Source organism: Tympanuchus pallidicinctus, unplaced genomic scaffold (assembly GCF_026119805.1).
Source record: "Tympanuchus pallidicinctus isolate F22 unplaced genomic scaffold, pur_lepc_1.0 scaffold13, whole genome shotgun sequence".
Classification (NCBI taxonomy): domain Eukaryota; kingdom Metazoa; phylum Chordata; class Aves; order Galliformes; family Phasianidae; genus Tympanuchus; species Tympanuchus pallidicinctus.
This window is the reverse complement of record NW_026294648.1, coordinates 7272123-7291780: the sequence shown is the minus strand read 5'-3', so window position 1 is coordinate 7291780 and position 19658 is coordinate 7272123. Positions and strand designations below refer to the sequence as shown.

Sequence of the window (19658 nt, the reverse complement as noted above, 5' to 3'; positions counted from 1 at the left end):
GGGCTTTGGCTTGCTCTCCAGAAGATATTACCAATGCTGGAGTCACGTTTCTTCTTCCTTTCACGCTGGAGGCATCAAGACAGCCACAGTGCTGCCAGACACTCAGCTAGCTGAGACAGGCACGTGGTGTCCATCTGCTCAGCATGCATCCCAGCAGATAAGCTGGCTGTCTCTCAGACTGGTGGAAGGGTCTGGCTCCATATTCAGGGCCACATGGTGTGGGAATATAGGCTGCGTCAACATGCAGAGCTTTCTGTGCTGTTCCTCAAATATAAAGGTCTGGATAAAAGACTGGATACAGGGGAAAAAAGAGCTGCATTCAATTCTCAATCAAGACAATCAGTATCTTCAAATCATATCCTAAACTTCACTCCTCCACTTGAAAGTGGAGGAGCCTTGCAAGATATGATGCTAAGCAAGCAGCATTGTGTTCTGGCATGCTGTCAGTGACAGCACTTGACTTGCAGCAGCAAGATGTAATTGCCTCCTCCTTTAAACTCATACAGAATTCCTAAACAAAAGCCTGACAGACAAAATCACAAACACATTTCCCCCACTTCTTTTTTCTCACTGGTTTTCCACCCAGTAATCACTGATTGCTGAGCCTTACCCCAGCTGAGCAGCTGGCAGCAGTTAACATAGGAGATCAGTTCTTAGCGATGGGACTTCAGCAGGGGAATGTGTCCCACCAACTCTGTGTCTGCTGAAAGTCTTGTATAATGGGTAATCAGAATTTATGCATTCATCTGACACTTGAAACATAGTTTTTGCCAATGCATGGAGACTTTTTTTAAAATCCATTCTGTCTTGTTGGTTTTTTTTTCTGCTCAGCATTGAAAGGAATTTTGCTCGCACAATTTTTGAAGTAACATTCTATGAAATAATATTTTTCTCTACAAATATTCCTGTGTTTCTAATGGCAATCTGCAAAGGAAGAATGTACTTCATTTGACCAAAACAAAATGCTTCATGTTGACTCAGAATGGCTTCTGGGGGCTTAGCAGTCACTTTTGTTTTGCCTAAAGATAAAATATTCTGCTTTCTGTTTAATCTAAACATTCCACCACTGATTCTTTTCATTTGCCTGCCAAACTGAAAAGTCCTTTATTTTCAAAGATCCAATTTCAAAACAAGATGACTTTCTAGATGTTACCTCTGCACCTGGAAACTTCAATGGGCTACCAGGATGAATACAGCAAGTCAGGCAATTTTCTTGTAATGCCTTCCAAAATTTCGTGACCAAAGTGTCACTTAACTGATAACAATTATGAGTGTTTTGAGTGTTCTTGGCTTTGAAGAAGAAAAAACTCATGGGGTTTAATGTGAAAAAACGAACCAAAAGACCTGAGAAACTGATCCCTCAGACTTTCCAGTTACTCTGTTCTTGTAAGATACTACTGAAGGAAAAAGAGAAATGGGGAGGGTGTATACTTTCACTGTGTCTTCAGCAGGAACAAAGTGAGAAGCAAAGTGCGTGGTCTGAAGACTGGACTGAATGAATCCAGCTGAAACTTGAGAATTTTTGGGAATTTGAAAGAATTGAACAGTGGTGCACGAAACATGACTGCCCTCAAAGGCCACTTAGTGTGTGTCATCTGTGAGCTGGTGGATGGTAACTGAAGGGAGAGGTGATGTTATCTCCACAGGTTTAGATGTGATACAAATGCCATGAGACAATTTGTCTTCACGATGTACGAAACAGGAGCAGAAATGAAAAGCACCCAACGCCCTGTACGAAGTCCTGTGCACACGTGTCAGGAGGATGCTCTGAACACGCAGGGGATGCAGTGCTGGGAAGGAAGGATCCTGAGCGCCCAGCACGCTGAGTGGAGGAGTGTAGTGCATCCCTGCCGGGCCTGGGGAGCAAGCTGTGCGCTGCCCAAGTGGCTGAGTTAGAAGGGATTCATCTCCAGCAGTAATTAATCGTGTCCTGGGCAGAAAGAGAATTTAAACATGAAGGGCTTCTCTGCCTGAAGGAAAGCCATGTTCTTGTAGGCACTTGACCTTTGAGTTGCTTTGTGCGCAGTGTGCTTGATTTTCTGCAGGCTCCCTCCCCCGCTGCCCTGCCTTCCTCAGTTTGCTGCACGTTCCCCCCAAGCTGTGCAGGGTGAGCGGCAGCACCTGACCTGGCCGCAGTTTCCTGCAAACCTCCACTGACCTGCAGGGCCGGCCAGCCTGGGGCTGGAGGAAGGGGCCTCTGCCTCCCGATCAGTCACTCACGTGCTGCAGCTCTTGTCTTTCTTCACATATAATGAGCTTTGCAGCCTGCAGTAAATTATTCTTCTTAGCTGTCCTATGGGAATTTATGGGTGTTTTCTTATGGGTAAGATTCATAGGGCATATTACCTTCCCATCTCAGGAGGAACAGATGTGCCAAGCTATTTTCATCAAGTGTTTCTTTGCTAAGAATTTTTTTCCTGGAGTTCAGCGCTGCTAAGAGCAGGGCTTCCAAGCCTTGCATTGCAGGACAGCACCTGCATTTTCCATGACACAGCTTTCCCAGTTTGACAGTTGAGTGCAATTGATTTCCACCATCTGGAGTCTGAGATCTTCCTTGAGGCCCAGGTTATCATTTTTAAAGGATAGTGACCCTGTCCCTTTTGTTTCAAGAAGTTCTGTCTCTCTGAGGCTTTTTTTACAGTGAGTAAACTGCCTGCTGATTAACTGACGGTGGGGAACGTGTTTGTAAAGCTGGCAGTGACACTCCCAGTGTCCAGCAGATCATTTTTCTGTGCCAGTCAGTCTGACCCATGTAAGAGTTTCATGAAGGACTCCATTTTTTTTCTGAGCAAACTGTAAAAGTATCAGCTAGCACTTGATTCGTTCCCTATTCCGTATTTATTCTTTGTCATTTTGTTAAGATCCCAGGCTGAGCCACTTTAATTTGCTTATCTGTTAAATGAGCAGCCCAGCTGCCTGGGAAACACTCCTGTCCAAAGCCTCTCCTGTCCAAAGCAAGAGGAGCTGGCTCGCTCCCTCCTTCATGGCTGTTAGAGCAGCTGGAATGAAGCACCAGCAAACTGCAGGATGCACAGCTCTGCTGCTCTGCGCACTGGTCCTCTTTGGGGCTCAATAGTCCCTATAACCCAGAGCTGCTTTTTGTTGCTGATATTTGCCAAGAGATTTTAAAGCCCTATCTAGATTTTAAGTGGTAATGTGAAAGGCTGAATGTATATATTTTGCCTTTCGGTTCAGATAGTAGCTTATGCTCTGGGACAGTGTAATTCTAGCAACTGTCTAGACATACAGCAATTCAGCCATACGTCAGTTCAGCCATTAGGAGTCAGTTAGGAATGAAATATAGCTCATGCAGTATAGGCTGTGAATTCATGCTTCCCTCTGAGGTGTTCTTCAGTCACTAAGCAGTGTCACGACTATGAGTATCTGTTCCATTTACAATTTAAATAAGTGGATTATTTTTAGTTCTGTTGTGATGCCGAAGATTTGGCAGACGTCAGTCCTGAGGTGAGGAGAAACGATGGAGGAGAATGGGGTTAAGGAATGGTTTGTTTTCTGTGGAGAGGAAATACTTCAGAGAAATTGTGTTATGTTTTGACTGAAGTGCTTCAATTATTGCATAATTCAGTGTTTTCCTATGTTTTAGGATTATTTAACTTTTTTGCTTAGCTACCTTCTTTTGATTTTTTTGCTTTTTAAACAAACATTGCTGTTTGTTTTAAATAGCTGTTTTTTAAACTTTCTAACTTTCAATTTCTACACAAACAGTGAAATTCCTTCTAAAAACAATGGCACAAATATTTTAAAATTCAGCTGAAGCAATTAGTCAAAAACTGATCCAGATTTGTGAATAGTTTAGCGCCAAAAGCTCCTTTTTCATAGCAAGTCTCCTCTTGGTCTATATTCTTGTCTCATCCCTTTGTCCCAGGGCAAAGCAGTTGTTCTCTTTTTGCCCATAAGAGGAGAAATGGATACGAACGTGCTTCCCCTAACACTTTTTTGTACTCTCACTGTTCACTGGAAATGCAAATCTAGTTTCTCAGTAGATTTTTTCCTATAGCAAGTAATCCAAGGACAGGGTCTTCTTGGAAGTAAAAGGGCCTCCCGCTATTTGCATAAGCTTTAAATTTGCCTGTGAATGTATCATCACATTTGATATATTCCAAGCATGGGTTAGATGGAGAGCAAGACCACAGAGGCACTAAGCAGCACTAATGTTCACACACAAACATTAAACACATGTTTGCAATGTAACTCAATAGAAGAATGCAGTTGACCTGTTTGGAAACTGCAGTAGACAAACCGTACTGAGTGTAAATATTTCATATTAGTTTTAGGGGTTGGAACAAGCTACAAAGCTGTAGGCACGAGATCAGGTTTCTCAGCTGGAGGCTTGATTAGATCCCATGCCTGCCTAGCCAAAAAGTTCAGATGTGTTTCCGAAACTTCCTAAATGTGGGGAGATAAGAGGTCTATGTTTCATTCTAAATAGTATCTCTCACAACGTTTCCTACAGTGCCTTTCCTCCACAGTACGTGTTTTTAATAGATTGATGCAGTCAGAAAAAATGAATAGCATGGAATAGAAGCTGACATGGAAAGGCATTGCTGGAAGTGATAGACTTCATCCCGATTTCTGGTCTTTGTCTTCAGTTTCACTGCCTTACGTTCAGATCAGAAAGCGAGCAGCCAGAGCTCTGCAGGGCCCCTGCTGGCCCCTTATCACAGCTCCCCACGCTGAGCACGCAGCTCCTGTACCTGCACAGCGATCCAGGTCCTTCTGTAAAACAACTCTGGCAGTGTTGACCTTTCTGATAAGCCGTGCCACCATTTGATTCCATCATGACTGAAGCACACTTCATCTGCTAAGAACCCTATTTCCAATTCTCAGCTAAAATTAAGCTATCAAAAGTACAAAAGCCGACAGTCCCACTATCCTGCCTCAGTCCTTACTTCTCACGCTTCATGTTTTTGTGAGGAAAACTGTTCTGGGCTGTGGAGAGCATGAACTCCAACTCCACATCCAGTTTGTTCTTTGAGATTGATTTAAAGTGAGAGCGCCCACACATTTCCATGGCATTCCTTAAGCAGGGACTGTTGTCATTAGCAAAGAAATGAACGCTGATATCTCCATATGAATGACCTATTCCCAGACAAGTTAACAGTCGTGGGGTAACAAAGACAAAGTGAGTGAGATAAACCACTTCTGTTTTCCTTTGCCAGTGGAGTTGTATTTTGGAATGGACAAGCAAATCCAAACCTCACACTCTGCATTCAAACTACTCTACAGGTCACCAATAAGCAGCACTGATTTCTAGCAGGAGATCAAAACTCCCAGAGCTGAGAGATGATGTGAAGAGGGATGTGCTGCCCAGCCAGTGATAGATTTTCTTTTCAAAGCCTAAAAGTCTCTCACCATCAAAGCTTAATTTAACGCACTTAAGTGAAATGGTGTAAACTGGCAGCTATAACATAACTGTAGCACCTCAATGCAGTGCGTTTGACCCTTGCAACATACTTGAGCACTTCACTCCTATTTAATGACAGGTAGACCAGCACAGAATACAACTGCTCCCTGCTGCCCAAAGGGTGAACACTTGTTTTAAACAGAAAATGGATCCCCCTTGATTTGAAGCAAAACACTGTTTGCCAACACATGGGTTACTGGAAAGGAGAAATTTGGGAGGCTTTTGCCATTTATTTGAACCCCTTGTCAATAACAGCCAAAATAGAGAACTCTCAGAAAGGAGTACTTGGAATTTTGAACATTTCAATTACAGAGCTATTTCCTCACTAGCTAAAAATGTTAGAGAAATATTTTATCATCTTTTCCTGGAGATTTAAGAACATTCTCAGTTCTTCTGACAGATGAAGAAGAGAGCTCTGATACAATAATACAGGGGCTAAAGGGACGCACAGATAGCCTTACCCTAACACTTAGTTCAACTGAGGCTTTCTTTAATCATAGAACAGCTGCCACAACAGCCCTAGATGCAAAGTGAGAGAATGCCCTTAGGCAACGGGGTCGTGGTCAGCTGGACTGGAACAGTGGTGGCAGAGCACAGCAATGGCACCGATCAGACTCCTAAACACAGCCTGTGGCTTTGCTTTTTGTGTTCACGAGGCACCTGGACAGTGAGCAGCATGTACTGAAGATGCTGCACTCCATGCAGGCAGCTCAGACCAGCGTCCTACAAAGAGGGGACACAAGGAGCCACAAGAGCGTAGCTAGATCCTCCAAGCAATTCGTAATGGATTTTTTTACTCTATAAAAATCCCTCAATATTACATCAGGATTAGAAAGGAAACACAGCAGGAGGATGCAAGGCTCATTCAGAGGCAGGTTCTAGGCAGGTTGATGTTACTGTATGGCATCCATACACTGTCTTGTCAACAGCATACTCCAAAGCAAAATGGCTGGTTGCCTGCATTGCATGCTGTAGTCAGCTTTGGATTAGCTGAATGGCATCTGAAACTTTATACCGTAGGATATCAAGTTAAAGAATTTTTTTACAAAAATCTTGACTGCTTGATGGTCTCACATTCTTTTAATCTTCTGATGACCATCACTGTATCCATACAATGAAAAATCAGTAAGGCTCAGAAGCTTTATTAAATTAAACTACCTCTGATTCTTATTTATTTCTATGATATATGTATATCCTGTCTGATTTATTGTGGCAAATCTGTAGAAAATCCTACAGTTCTCTAAAGGTGTGACCAAGTTACTTCTGTGTTAATCTGTACCCTTATGGTGACACTTAATTGCTGTGGAATTCTGATGTGCTGCAGTGTAATAGCAGCTGTGAAAGAAATTCAGAGCATTGAGGAAAGAACTAACCCATGTGCCATGGAGACCTGCGGAGCCAGTTATTAACTGCATTGTTACAGGTGGGGAACGGATAGGAAAAGGATTTTTATTTCTTTTTAATATGATTGTGCTACAAACTAGCAAAATAAGGTTAAAAATAGGATATTCGAGATGCCACTGGATGTCTTGTCATGTGTAACAGTGGGCTCTGATCAGCAAAGGAATGGTTCTGCAAACCAGTGTTCTTCTCTCTGCAGACGACAGAAATCCATTTGTGGAGTTTCACCCGGAGCATCCCAAAATCATCTACATTCTAAAGACTAAGAAAACAGTTGTTATCCCCTGCCAAGTCACTTCTCCAGATATCAGACCCATACTTACCAAGGTAAGTGGCTGGTTTGGAGAAATTCAGACAATTCAGAGGTCTGCAGTGCCATCACGGTGGGTAAATGTGAAAAATAAAATTGATGAAGCTAGGTATGTTTCAGAAGGAAATAGAAAAGGCAGTAATCATCTGGAAGCACTGCCATCACAGTGTATTAGTGGTGAACTGTGCATAAGGCTGTTGGTGGGATTCGGTTGAGTTTATCAAATGTTCTTCACATTCCATAGTTTGATGTTCCTCCATTAAAGCTTATCAATTTTATATCGTGAACCTCTCAGAACTGTTGCCCATTTCTGCTTGATTTCGGAACTTAAAACCAAGTTTTGATCTTAGAAATAAGTGGCTATTTCCTTCAGCAGCAGCCACACCTGAATGTCAAGGCTGCAGAATGGTCTGTGGAATAAAAATAGAAATTTAGGGTTGTGGGCTTCTTCAGTCAATAGGGATGTAATTGCTCAGTTAAAGAGATTCAGAACCACTTCAGAAATATGCCTGTCTCAGAAGAAGGAAAAGAACATGGGTCTCCTAGCTCCAATCCTGCCTTTTGCCCAGGAGGTGATGTGCCTCTCCATTGCCCTGCTGCCTCTGCCGCTGCCCCTTTTCCACGATCTGTTCTGGAAGGGTTGTGAGATGTGCTGCTGTGTTGCTGAAGGTGGTGTGCCAGCAGGGAACACAGATACGTGATGCCTGGCTCTGGTCTGAGGGGCTCTGCCTCTCTTGAGTGTTGGGCGTCTCCTCCTGAGAGCCAGCACATGGAACACAGAGGCCTGATACAGAGCTTCAGCTCCTGCAGAAAGCGATGGCGAATTTCCAGCAGACGTGCACAGGGACAGCACAAGCCTTATTGCTTTAGCAGATCTCTATTTTTAAGTTTTGTCAGTAGGGATTAAAAGTGGGGGGATAAGGCTGCTCTCCATTTATAGCTTATCACTTCGGCCTGGATAACTGTTATCACCTTCTCCTTGGCTATAAAAATGAAACATCCCCATCTTACGTGAGCCTACTTCAACCAAATTCGCTGCTGGAATAGAGTCACATGAGCCTAAACAGGGCCTTGGAGCTCCCTGATTTATCCCCTTATTTACAGGCAACTCGGCTCTCCTGTGTACCAGCTAAACTCTCCCCTGGTAATTTCTTCAAACGCAGTCCTTTACCTTGAGGCAAGCTGCTAGAGAAATGAAATCTCCACTGAAATCTCCCTGTTGAATTACAGAGAAAACTGTCCCCCACAGAGTCTTCCCCTGCAATGGGGAGCAGCAGGGCACAGGGAGGGATGGGATGCTGAGCGCCGCTCCCACAGGAACGCTCTCAGGAGCCGCGTGCCAGTTGCAGCAGCCAGAAAGTCACCTCTAGCACAGCCCGACTGGGGATCCGACGGCCCGCGTGGAGCCGAGGCGGCGGCTTCCCATGCGCAGGGGAAGCGGGGTGGAGAGGGGCGGAGGTGCGGCTGTGGGACGAGAGGTGAGCGAGGGAGCGGACAGATTTAGAACATCCTCTGCTTCCAAATTTAATCTCCTATAGACAGCGAACTTCAAAGGGAGGAAAGCCGCTGTGATTTCCTTCAAGCAGCACTGACGTTTTTTGTTTGGTTGTTTAAATATATATTTTTGAATATTCTATGGAGATGTTTAATATGTGTGTAGTGTTGAAAAGGGCCTCCTGTGTAGGGTTATTTTTTCTTCCCCTTCCTCTCGCCATCAGGGAGCGGGGCTGCCAAACCATGAAATTCATCTTTATCACATATTATTATTCTTTTAGAAAATGTACTTTTCCCACCGTAAATTAAGTTCCTTATGTTACCATTATACTTTAAAATCATTGCACTCTCTGGCCTTTAAATATGTATGGGGAAAGGTACCACTCACTAATACCAAACAGATCCCGGCTAACTCTGCAGATCGTCTCTGTTATTAAGAAACAATGCTAAGACACAAGACTCGAATTTTTAGTTTTGCTTAAAATGATTTTAATTATGGGCAAAAAAGCGTTTTCAATCCTGTCAGATCTGTTTAGTCACTGATTTGGCTCAGTGTGCGTTTGCCACTTACAGCTTTGACCTTCATGGGTGTTAAAGCACGATTAAGCCCCAGGTCTCAGATCTCGTTCTGCAGCTTTTCCTGAATTTTCCTAATGGCTCTGCACAGCTCAATTACTTTGAAAGCATCTTCCCAAAATCCATGTTTCTTATGACTGTCAGAAAAGAACTGCTGCTCCAGAAGAAAGCCATGCCTGCCATCCCAAAGCAATGCCACCAGCATCTGCCCCAAACTCTTACTTCCACGGTCTTTGTTCTGTGTTGAGTACTTAGTAATAAAGGACATAAAGCAATGCCATCCCAACCAACAGTGTGTTCCCAGGTTCCCAGGATAGGTATGAGCATCAGCTCTCAAAGCCTGGAGCTGAAATTTCATCAGAAGAGGAGTGTTATTTAAACTGAATCCAATTTAAACCACACTGCTAATACGGGAATACTGTTTGTTTGGAGGCAGAAGAATAAATTGTGTGTTGCACACAAAAGATGAAGAGCAACATTATGATTCTTTTTTTCAAGAATCACAGAACAATACAAATATTTAGGAATCTAAGACAACTAATGTCTATGCTACTATGTTAATCATAGAATCAGAGAATGGTGTTTTGAGAAAAATGCATGGTGCATACCCATAGTGCATAAAGCAAGATTTTGTTCCTAGGCACTTCCAAAAAGGTTACCCTGCAAAGCTTCCATAAGACAGGCAAAATTACTTGCAGTAAAGAGATGAGGGAAGCCGGATTTACAATGGGTGGCACCACATCTTGCATAAGGTCTGAGAGGTTTGGGGCTACTGAATCAAGAGCCCCAGTTACGATGTCCAAGTTTTGGATTTCAAACAGTTGTACCTCAGGGAGGACTCTCCTATTTGCACATGTTGTTGTTGCCTGAGATGTGTGTGGAATGAGCCCAACCACTCTGAAAGGTCAAATATCTCCCTAGTAATAAAGCAGAACAGCTTTGGCTGCTTGGCCTGATGACCTGAGGAGAAAGGGAATGTCTGAGCCACCTCCTCTTGCCTGCTCTCTTTCAGTATCCTCATCTTGAAAAGCTAGACTTCAGGAAGATGGTGTGGGACCCAAAAAGAGGATTTGTCATCCCCTCTCATTCTTTTACTTATTCTGGAGTACTCGCATGCACTGCAAACATCACTGGAAGTGTGTTCTCATCCTATTACCTCGTACACAAACTGGGTGAGTGATTGCTGTGTGCCAAGGAATGACCACAGTATTTCTGCTTCATTGCTAATCCCCCGGCTATTATTTATTGGCTAGCCCTAGGAATATTTGATATATCTAATTGTTATGTATCTGTAGCACATCCAAACTGCAGCACTTACAGCAAACTGATTCTTCCCCTTGTTTTCCTATTCAATAGAACTTGCCTGATCCACTCAAACTGCCGAGTGTTGAGGTGGTACAGAACAGGAGCATTTTATTCAAACCTCACCACAGCTTTGTTTGCTTGGATAGAGCAGTATTTACACCAAAGCAAATGCCAATTTAGAATAAGCAAAACATTAGATTTCTTTTTGTTTCTGGTCATTAAACACATGAGATCATGGTATAAAAACCTCATTAACATATTCATATATTTGCTTTTTTATCCTGTTTCTCATGGTGATTTACTCTGTCTTTTCCCTTGTATTTACAGTTGACCTTCAGCTCAGAATTTATATCCAAATTTGCAGCTACCAATCATTAAATTTTGAAATGCTGGAGATTAATTAAAATCCACTTCTAATTTATTTTTCCTTTCTTTTCAATGTATTCTCTTTCTTTCTTTGTACGTTGTATTTTTCACAAGGAGAGATTGTGACTTCATTCCCATTAGATTATAGCATCCTTCTATGCAATTAGCACTCAGCTTTAAATAACAATGAATTTGTGTGGCAGCCAAATAAAGATCCTGTAAATCTCTCTTTCTATTTTTCTTTCATTGCTGGAGTAGTGATTATTTATTACTAAAATTGTGAATGCAAAGCTAAAAAAAAAAGCCATGAGGACATCCTTATCTAGCCCCCAGGCACACCTGCAAGACCTTTCTCTGTAATGTATTGCTGTGCAGTGGTCAGAATTGTATCTACTATGCTGCTCCACAGACTAAGAGGCATGGCCTTGAAGGAGGCTTTTTCAGAGCTGATGCATTTGAGACATCAGTAAATACAAAAGACTGAGATCTGGTGGTCCCATTCAAAAAGGAGAGGTAACTGGCCATCAGGGGCAGGAGAAATGAAAATGTTGAGTCACTTGTGAATCTTCTTTTCTTAGGAAAGAAGAAGTACAAGAATAGTATCAGAATGTTTGGGCTTTGAGGGCTGGAGCCAAACATGGCGAAAGCAAGAAAAATCATTCATAAATGAGTGTGCGCACATCTGACCGCTTTGATCAGCTGATGGTCAGGCGTTGATTCAGCTGACCTCGCTGCTCCTCACGTGCGTGTTTTCAGAAGTTTCTGTAGAAACTGCAGAAGAAGATGAAGTGCTTTATAGACTGAAAGGAGCAGATGCTGGAGGGGCATTCAGAGTGTGGTTACTACCTTGAGTGTCATTTATGCATGGAGTGCTGTGTGCTTATACTTTTGCTTTTTTCCTTTCAGAGGGCAGAGCACAGAACCTGGCTTTGAAAGCAACTCCCAAAAAACTGCTGGTTGGAGAAACTCTCTATTTGGAATGCAAAGCAGAAACCTTCATCAACGGGCGCATCGAATTCGTATGGACGTGTCCTAGGGGGAGAGTGAGTTGATGAGAATTCAGGATTCTGCTTTGATGCAGTCTCCTACCCAAAAGAAAGATGTTCGTGGTGCTGAGCACACTGGCTACTAGCTGTTCTGAAATACAGCCAACCATTTCTATGCCTACAACTGATTGTGTTTTTAGTTTGAATGAATCTAAAATGCATCTACTATCTTGAGCCTGTAAATTAAACTGCAAATCTCATGCTATATATGTGCTTGCAAGAAAAGCCAGGAGATCTTTCCTCTTGGAACAATTTCTGTCGCATTACTTGTGGCCTCTTCCCAGCTCACAACTTAAGTCTCAAGGGCAGTCATGAAGGGTGCAAGCTATCAATCTGCTCACCCATCTTGGCACTTATTAAGTAGGGGAAATGAAACAAAAGCCATTTGTATCTGCTCAGACTTCACCAAATAATTAAATTTAAATTCTGAAAGTGAGTTCTTGAGCTTTCTGTGGAATGCAATACAGAAATGCTGAATTTGATGTAGAGCCACGTGACACTTTGATGTACTGAAACCTTCCAGTTCTCCTAAGGAAAACCAGAGAGAAGGGGTATTTCCAGATTAGTTCATTCATCCAATACAGTACTCATGGTTCTATTTGATGTTCAGAATTAAAATGATTGCTTTCTATTTTAATTGTGCAAAATATACATTTCAAAGGAGCATCTAAGCCTCTTGGAACAGTGTAAAATGTGCCCCCTAAAATTTGATTATTTTTGGACTTATTTTATTTACTTAACAAAAGAATGTTTGATTTTGTGAAGAAACTACAGAGAAAATAGTTTATGGAAGTGCAAGCTTCTAAATTCCAGTGTTACTGAACTCTGTTTCTTGAAACCCACATGATGGAAGAGAGTTACTTCTTTATGAAACCTCCTTACATTTCTAACATTATAAATGCAAAATTTCTTGACCAAATATATGGGATCAAAAATCCAATCAGAATAATAAAATGCTTTCTCAAATTCTTCAGGAATTTGCATTGGCATTTGGCTATCATAATATATCTGTTATTCTTTTGGAAAGTAGGCTTTCTTTCTAAGACAAGAAAACTGACAGTGACCCCGAAAAAGGCACAGCAGTGACCCTACAGGAGATGATGGCAGTTTTGCAGTGAGATCCCTGGGATGTGGGCCGTGAGCAGGGATGATCTTTGCAGTGTCCCATGGCTTACCTGCATGCCCAGGCTTCAGCAGAGACGTGCCATAGTTCCACTGCCTCTTTCCCATTAAACTTGATAACGAGAGCTCACACAAGAGCTCTTCCTGCTGTTTTGCCTTTTATAATACTTACTTCCGTGATGGGGAGCTACGATAATTTTGATATGAATCACTGCTTTTCTTAACTGGCAGACTTTGCAAGGGTAAACAGAGCAATCCCAATTATGCCCCTTTTTGACCTCTTTTTCTGCTGACTTCCAGCACCCTTCCCCCAGGAGAACAATGGACCAGAGTGAACCCGTGTACAAGGTTGGCAGCAGCCTGACAATTGAAAATGTCACCATGGAAGATGGAGGCCTATACATATGCAAAACATTCAATGTAACGAAGCTGGAAGCTAATGTCACCGTTACGGTGTACGGTAAGTTCTGCAGCTAAACCGTCAGACCCAAGAACCAAGACTATACTTTTAGTGTAACCAAAGAATAATGCCACATTACCAAATCTGCTGATACCTCAATGCTGTTAGGAAGAATGACAACTACTTGAAACATTAATAATCTGTAATAATTCTATGAGAGAGTCAGCATCCAGAACAATGTTTTCAAAAAAACATCACAGAGCTCAAGACTGCTGCATCTGAGGGTATGGATGAACTGGGATTGAGCTACTTAGAAAAGGCAGCTCTGAGAGTGGTTGCTGATGCCCTGGAAAATCTGTCGGGCTGGCATTCACAGGACAGCATACCCCAGCACTTAGACATGCTGCAGCAGGGGCACAGCAGCTGCTAATTCTCTCCATTAAATAAAAAGTCCTTCATGTGGAGATATAATTCACTGACTGTGCCAGAGCTGTGCAGTCAAACTGCTCTACCAGGCTGGCATTCCATTTGGTTGTTTCCATCCTCTGCACATCTGCAGCTGCAAAAGATCAAGGATAGGCAGAGCACTGTGTGAAGATACAAGCACTGCACTGTGGCAAATCTGCCATTCCTTGTCTTTCTCTTTGTTTCTCTTTCAAGACAAACCTTTCCTTGAGGTGTCGCACAAGAAAGGGCTTTACTATGAGATTACATCAGGACACAAGTCACTGAAACTGGCTGCGAAGGTGGATGCCTTTCCTCGCCCAACTGTTGCCTGGTGAGTACCTGGAGCAAAAGCAGACACGGCCTTGTTGAGGCTCCTGTCCGGAGCAGATTTTCACTGTTGCTTCACTGACAGCAGGTATAAGTTGGGAGCACTCACAGCCATGGCCTCACAGCTCACCCAAGGAGTTTTCTCCTTTCTGTGCTTCTGTGTGCTGTGTGGAGGTGATAAGCTGTACCTCTTTCCCATGCTATTTTTCCCCTTTAGTCATACAAACAAAAAGGTTCCTACAGAAAAAATAGAGGTTTTGTTTACACTGGATACAGAACTGTTTGGAACAGTAGAAATCTAAGGGGGAAGGGCTGCCAGTTTATTAGCTTTAGTGGTGGCTAGTCTGCAAGGATGCAGGGCACAGCAGAAAGCTGCAGGACACACTATTAACGTGAAAAAATATTTCTCTTCTTATCTTTTAAATAATTTACTCCAGTTGGTCCCACCAGCAATGCCAGTAACTCCTCCTAGGCACTGTAAAGGCTCCACCTGGACTGTGATGGATTAGGTGAAAAGCAGCCAACACATCAGTGAGTGCAGGAGACATTCATTTCTCTCATTGCCCTTAAATCACTTGTCCTCAGCCCTGCCACTTTCTCCATGCCCTATTTCATAGGGCTCTTTCCCAGCCCCACCTCACCTCACTCACCATGGGCAGTTCTGCCTGTCTCAGCTGAGTAGGAGGCTTGGCGACACTCCCCAGTGCCATACCTGGCCAGCTGAGTGCTGCTCAGGATGGACTGCCAGCCAGCAAAAGGTGTTGCTCAGGGATGGGTTTGCTGGCTTTTCCTAGCAGCAAACTCACAAGAAATTCTCCGATGTCAGTCAAATCACTGACCTCTGCATGCCAAGAGCTATTTTTAATTGCCCCTGGTTTTTAGGAGACAGAAACCTTCCTGGGAGTTAGAGAGGGAGCACCCCCTTTCCCCTGCCAGGCTTTGTTCCCAGGGCCCAGCATGCAGCAGCTCTGTGGCAGCTGGGACCACCAGAGCCTCCTTCCCCACATGCAGCAGATGTTGACGTTGGAGGTCTTTCAGCACAGTTTGAATGACTGCAGAGGAGGCTTTCAGCATGCTCAGACAGCAGGACACGTACCCCAGCTTCTCCTTCCACCAAGTCTGAAGCTCTGTGTGTGGCAAAGTCTGCCCTATTTCATATTCATAACCCAACTGTGGGTTAGCAGCAAGCAGGAGAAGGTCATGGAGCCTCGCCCAACCCAGTGTTAGCGATGGTTCAGGGCTGCAAATTCCTCACTGACCTGTCTGTTGACTCTAAACTCTCCCTAACACAGACTGGCTTTTTCATAAATAGTAAAGGATCATTCATACATGCTGAAAAACAGTTATGATTAATTAATATCTTGTTTTAAAACTGATGATACAAATTTTGGCTAACCCATCACTTATTGCACTTAGTATTGCACGTGCAAGCTGATGTTTGCAGTCCACAACAATTTGAGGGCAGCTCCATTTGCATTTCTGATGATAGTTGAGCGTACAAGAAGCACTGATAACTCAGATTCATTTAAATATCTTTTTCCTGTAGCACTGCAGATGCTACTCAATCTTAGTGTGAAAGAGCATGGGAATAGAAGCCCAATTCAAGCAGGGGTTCCTGTTCTGTCTCCAGTGCTGTTTCTGAAGGATGACCCTTTAACCACTCTCATTTGGGTACCAGTCAGGCTTTCTGAGGGCTAACAGCCACATGTGCACATGATGAGCCTTGCTGGGCCTTTCACAACAGGTACAAAGATGGCAAACTGATCAAGGATAACCAAACTTGCTACGAGCCAGACCCAGCGAAGTACAGGCTGGGCATAAGAGATGTGAGACCAAAGCATGCTGGGAACTACACCATTGTCCTGAGCAATGCAAAATATGGCCTGTACAAGAACCTCACCATGCAGCTGGTAGTGACAGGTAAGGACTTGATGTTTGTAATGATACTGCTGTGGTTTTTTTTCCATGTGACGCTGTTCTTTCAGTCAGTAGGAAGGAGGGACAAGTCCCACGTTTACCTGCAATGAGCTCATACAACACATTTAGGAAACACTGATGATCCGTTTCGCACCAACCCATACGAATAGAGGCAATAGAAGGGAGATCTGCAATGAGGAGTTAGGCTGAAACCAGGTCATCTAAAACAACTTTCCACCAAGCTGCTGCACCTCAGACCGCAGCATCTTTTTGTTGGGATGGTCTGCAGACAGACACGGAAACGGCTTGAAAGTGAAGAGCCTTTCAATAGGAGTTTGGGAGGATATCTAGGAGCAAGGTCTGGAGCCAGGGGCACAGTTTCCCAAGAGAAGTGGTGGAAGTTTTATCCCTTGAGATTAAGAAGTAGCTTGGGCAAAGCACTGGGGAACATCCTGTTGGGACAGGAAGAGTCCCAAGTGTGCTGGCGGAAGGAACCAGATGAGCTGTTCTGTCTTTCATGTCTCTCCATCGTCCTGCTACAGAAATACTGCCTAAGTCTGTATTTCGTATTTTTGTGTTGTCATTTATCTGCTGGGAGCATTTGAGGGATAGGCTCATTTTCAGGAGGATCCAAAGCAAACGGAGTGCAGTGAGGCTGGTTTACTTGTCAGAAAAGGAATATAGACATTGGAATCACATTTACTGATCTCACTCACTGGGATGATGGAAGACAGAGCTCATTGTCTCTTTGCACATCTGCTGCCTCTTTTAATGCAGTGAATTTGGGAACAGAAACAGAATCATGAGGCCCAGCGGGAGTTCGGCGTGTTAGCTCTGCTTTCTTCTGTATTTCCTGAGGTTTGCTCAGGCAGTGAGATAGGTGAAGTGGTTGATGGAGGTTTGTTTTCTTTTCTACGATGAATTTTTCTCTCTTTCTCTTCTTGACACCTAAAAATATTCTCAATTGTCCTTTCTTGAATTACTTATGTGCTGTTGCACTATGTAACTTCCAGCATTTGTTTTTTTCTCATTTCACCTTTCACAAAGGAATAATGCATAACAAATGGAGAACTTGTTACTTGGGCATACTTGGCCTATTCAAAATGCTCAGTGCTTACACCAACTTAAACAACCCTTAAACTAATGTGTGATACAGGACTGTAGAGAGCTGGGAACCTGCTCATGGTCAGCTGCTGTGGCTCAGTGATGGGCAGGAATGTGTTAAACTGTGGCCATTTATTCCCTCAGGGTTGTTTATCCGTACAATGGTTTTGCTGTCTTGTTAGAGAACAGAAACATCCAAAGGAAGAGAAAATTAAGAATGATAATAAATTATCTTGTCAAGGTAAATATTAGCGTTTGCGTGCGAAAGAGAATGTTTAGTCGAAGAGCAGCCATTCCACAAATAGGCATATAAAAAACAAACAGATCTTGTTTGTAGGAGCAAGATGCTATTTCAGGATTAAACCATCCATGCTATTAAGTACAGCACAAGCCTTTCATCTCTCTTGTATGTACAGGCGTGTGTTGTTCGGGCTCTCTCACACAGTGCTTGCCTAGCATGGTGCTCATTGTCAGCCTTTATTTCAGATCAGCCCAATAAAGACTTCAATCAGGACTAATTATTTCATTGCAAAACACCCTTTTTAAGAGTATGCAAAGGCCAGCAGCTGCAGGACTGTTACTGACCAGCAAAGGTAATGCTTGCTGAAGCACAGGAAAAATGAACAGCAGGTGCTTCTTTCCTGCTTAAAAAAAAAGAAAAAAAGCCATCTCTGAAAAGAGACACAAAATGGAAAATATCTGCCAAAGAAAGCCACTGTTTTTAAGCAAATCGCTGCAAACAAGGAGGTACTTGCCCAGACTGTAGATAGGAATGACTCAAAACTAGGAAAGCTCTCTTCCTTGCCAGGCTCTTCCCTCGGCAGCACTAACCCAGCAAGCTGGATCTGGAGCACGCGACTCAAGGATGGGTTCGTTTAGCCCAGATTTAGTGTGGGAAGAGATCAAAAAAGGAAAATTTTGTTCTTGAAGCTTATCCGACTGCAGAAAAATGCTTTTTTCCTCATGCTTTCAGCTAGGGAAAATGGATTGCTCTTTTTCAGATTTGGGCATAATTTGCTTTATATTCAAAAAACAACCTGAATGCAGATTTAAATTTTTCTCTCGACTCCTAAACAAATAACCTGACACTTAATCTCCAGTTCGTGTGACTGATGTCCTGGCATCACCTGAACAGATCTAATTGTTCGGAGCTTCAGCAGGAGGCCGAAATGCTCTGCAGATATTTTACGTGGGATTACTTTGCCCACCGCTGAAACAGAACCGCCTCTGAGCTGAGAGGGGTGATCAATGTCTCAGCTTAGAACCAGGCAGTCTGCAATTACTGAAGGTAGAATTTGAACGCTGGTATTAACAGACTTCATGGAACAATCCTCTTGGTTTGCAGGTCAGCACGCTGGTAGAAGCATCAGTTTTGCATGATGTCTAAGAGGCGCTGCCTGCAGCAGCCCAGCACCTGCCCAGCCTCATGCCAACTACGTGCACATCAAGCAGCTTCCTATTACTGAGGAGTAGCATTTCTTTTTTGAGTAACAGCATTAGTACCCAAAAGGATGGGCATGTCTTTTAAATTTCAGAACTGCATCTGAGAAAGAAAGTGCATTCTGAACTGTATTATTTAAATAGGCTTTGGAATGTGAAGATAAGTGCCATTTGTCTCTTCCTGCAAATAGAAGAAATTATAAGCAAGCATACAGCCCCCTCTCCTGTGAGTCTCTTCAAAATAATACATCATTAATTCTCCTGAGCAGCACAGATAGGGTAAGTGGCTATGTGCTGTGACAAACCCATCACTGCCAATTTGAACTAGGTGTAGGGGAAGTTAATAGTGTTGTGAAATGTTATCTACAAACAAAGTATAAATAGCACTAGAACTCTTACTCATCAAATTGCATTATATTAATTTTGCAGGGCATTTTATTCTGTAATAACAGCAGCAGAAAAGAACCCCTTAAAAAGTAGGAGAAAATTAGTGATACGCCTGAGCCCTACAGGACAGCAGCTTATATGCAGTGTATCTCCTGACCTGCCAGAAGACCTGAACTGCAGCAAGCTTTGTTTGGAATTATCTTCCATACACTTAACTGGTAGCCAGCACAGCACTTCTGGCATAAAGTACTGTACTTGTAAGGTATTTGCTTCATAGTAATGAGTGCAAAAAGTAGGAGCTATTTCCCCACAAAGGTTGATATGGCCATAAAACTGATGAGTATCTGCAGGGAGCAGAGGTATTCGTTGTCTCAGCTCTACAGAAACAAGAAACAAAAGGGCAAATAAAGCCCCGAGCTGCTGGCTGGGAGCTGGTAGCAGTGCTGGCCCCAGCAGTACGCAGGAATCAGGCACACCAAACTGTGCAGTTGCTGTCTGGCCCAGAGCAGAATAGCACTGCTATGCAAAAAATGTCTCTTTAAGAAGTGGCTTAGCTGTGCCTCTGGTCACCCATGCTCCCAGCGCAGCTGG

At 43.2% G+C, this 19658-nt stretch overlaps 1 protein-coding gene across 2 annotated transcripts in view; it reads left to right on the top strand.

The window, feature by feature from the left end:
* The window catches only part of LOC128075754 (vascular endothelial growth factor receptor kdr-like), a 120005-nt gene that overhangs the window by 38165 nt on the left and 62182 nt on the right, over positions 1 to 19658 (top strand). For both annotated transcript variants that reach the window (XM_052672741.1, XM_052672742.1), the window contains exons 4-9: positions 7026 to 7153; positions 10219 to 10378; positions 11784 to 11920; positions 13346 to 13505; positions 14106 to 14223; positions 15964 to 16139. In XM_052672741.1, coding sequence (XP_052528701.1) covers positions 7026 to 7153; positions 10219 to 10378; positions 11784 to 11920; positions 13346 to 13505; positions 14106 to 14223; positions 15964 to 16139 — 879 coding nt within the window. The remainder of the gene's footprint in view (positions 1 to 7025; positions 7154 to 10218; positions 10379 to 11783; positions 11921 to 13345; positions 13506 to 14105; positions 14224 to 15963; positions 16140 to 19658) is intronic.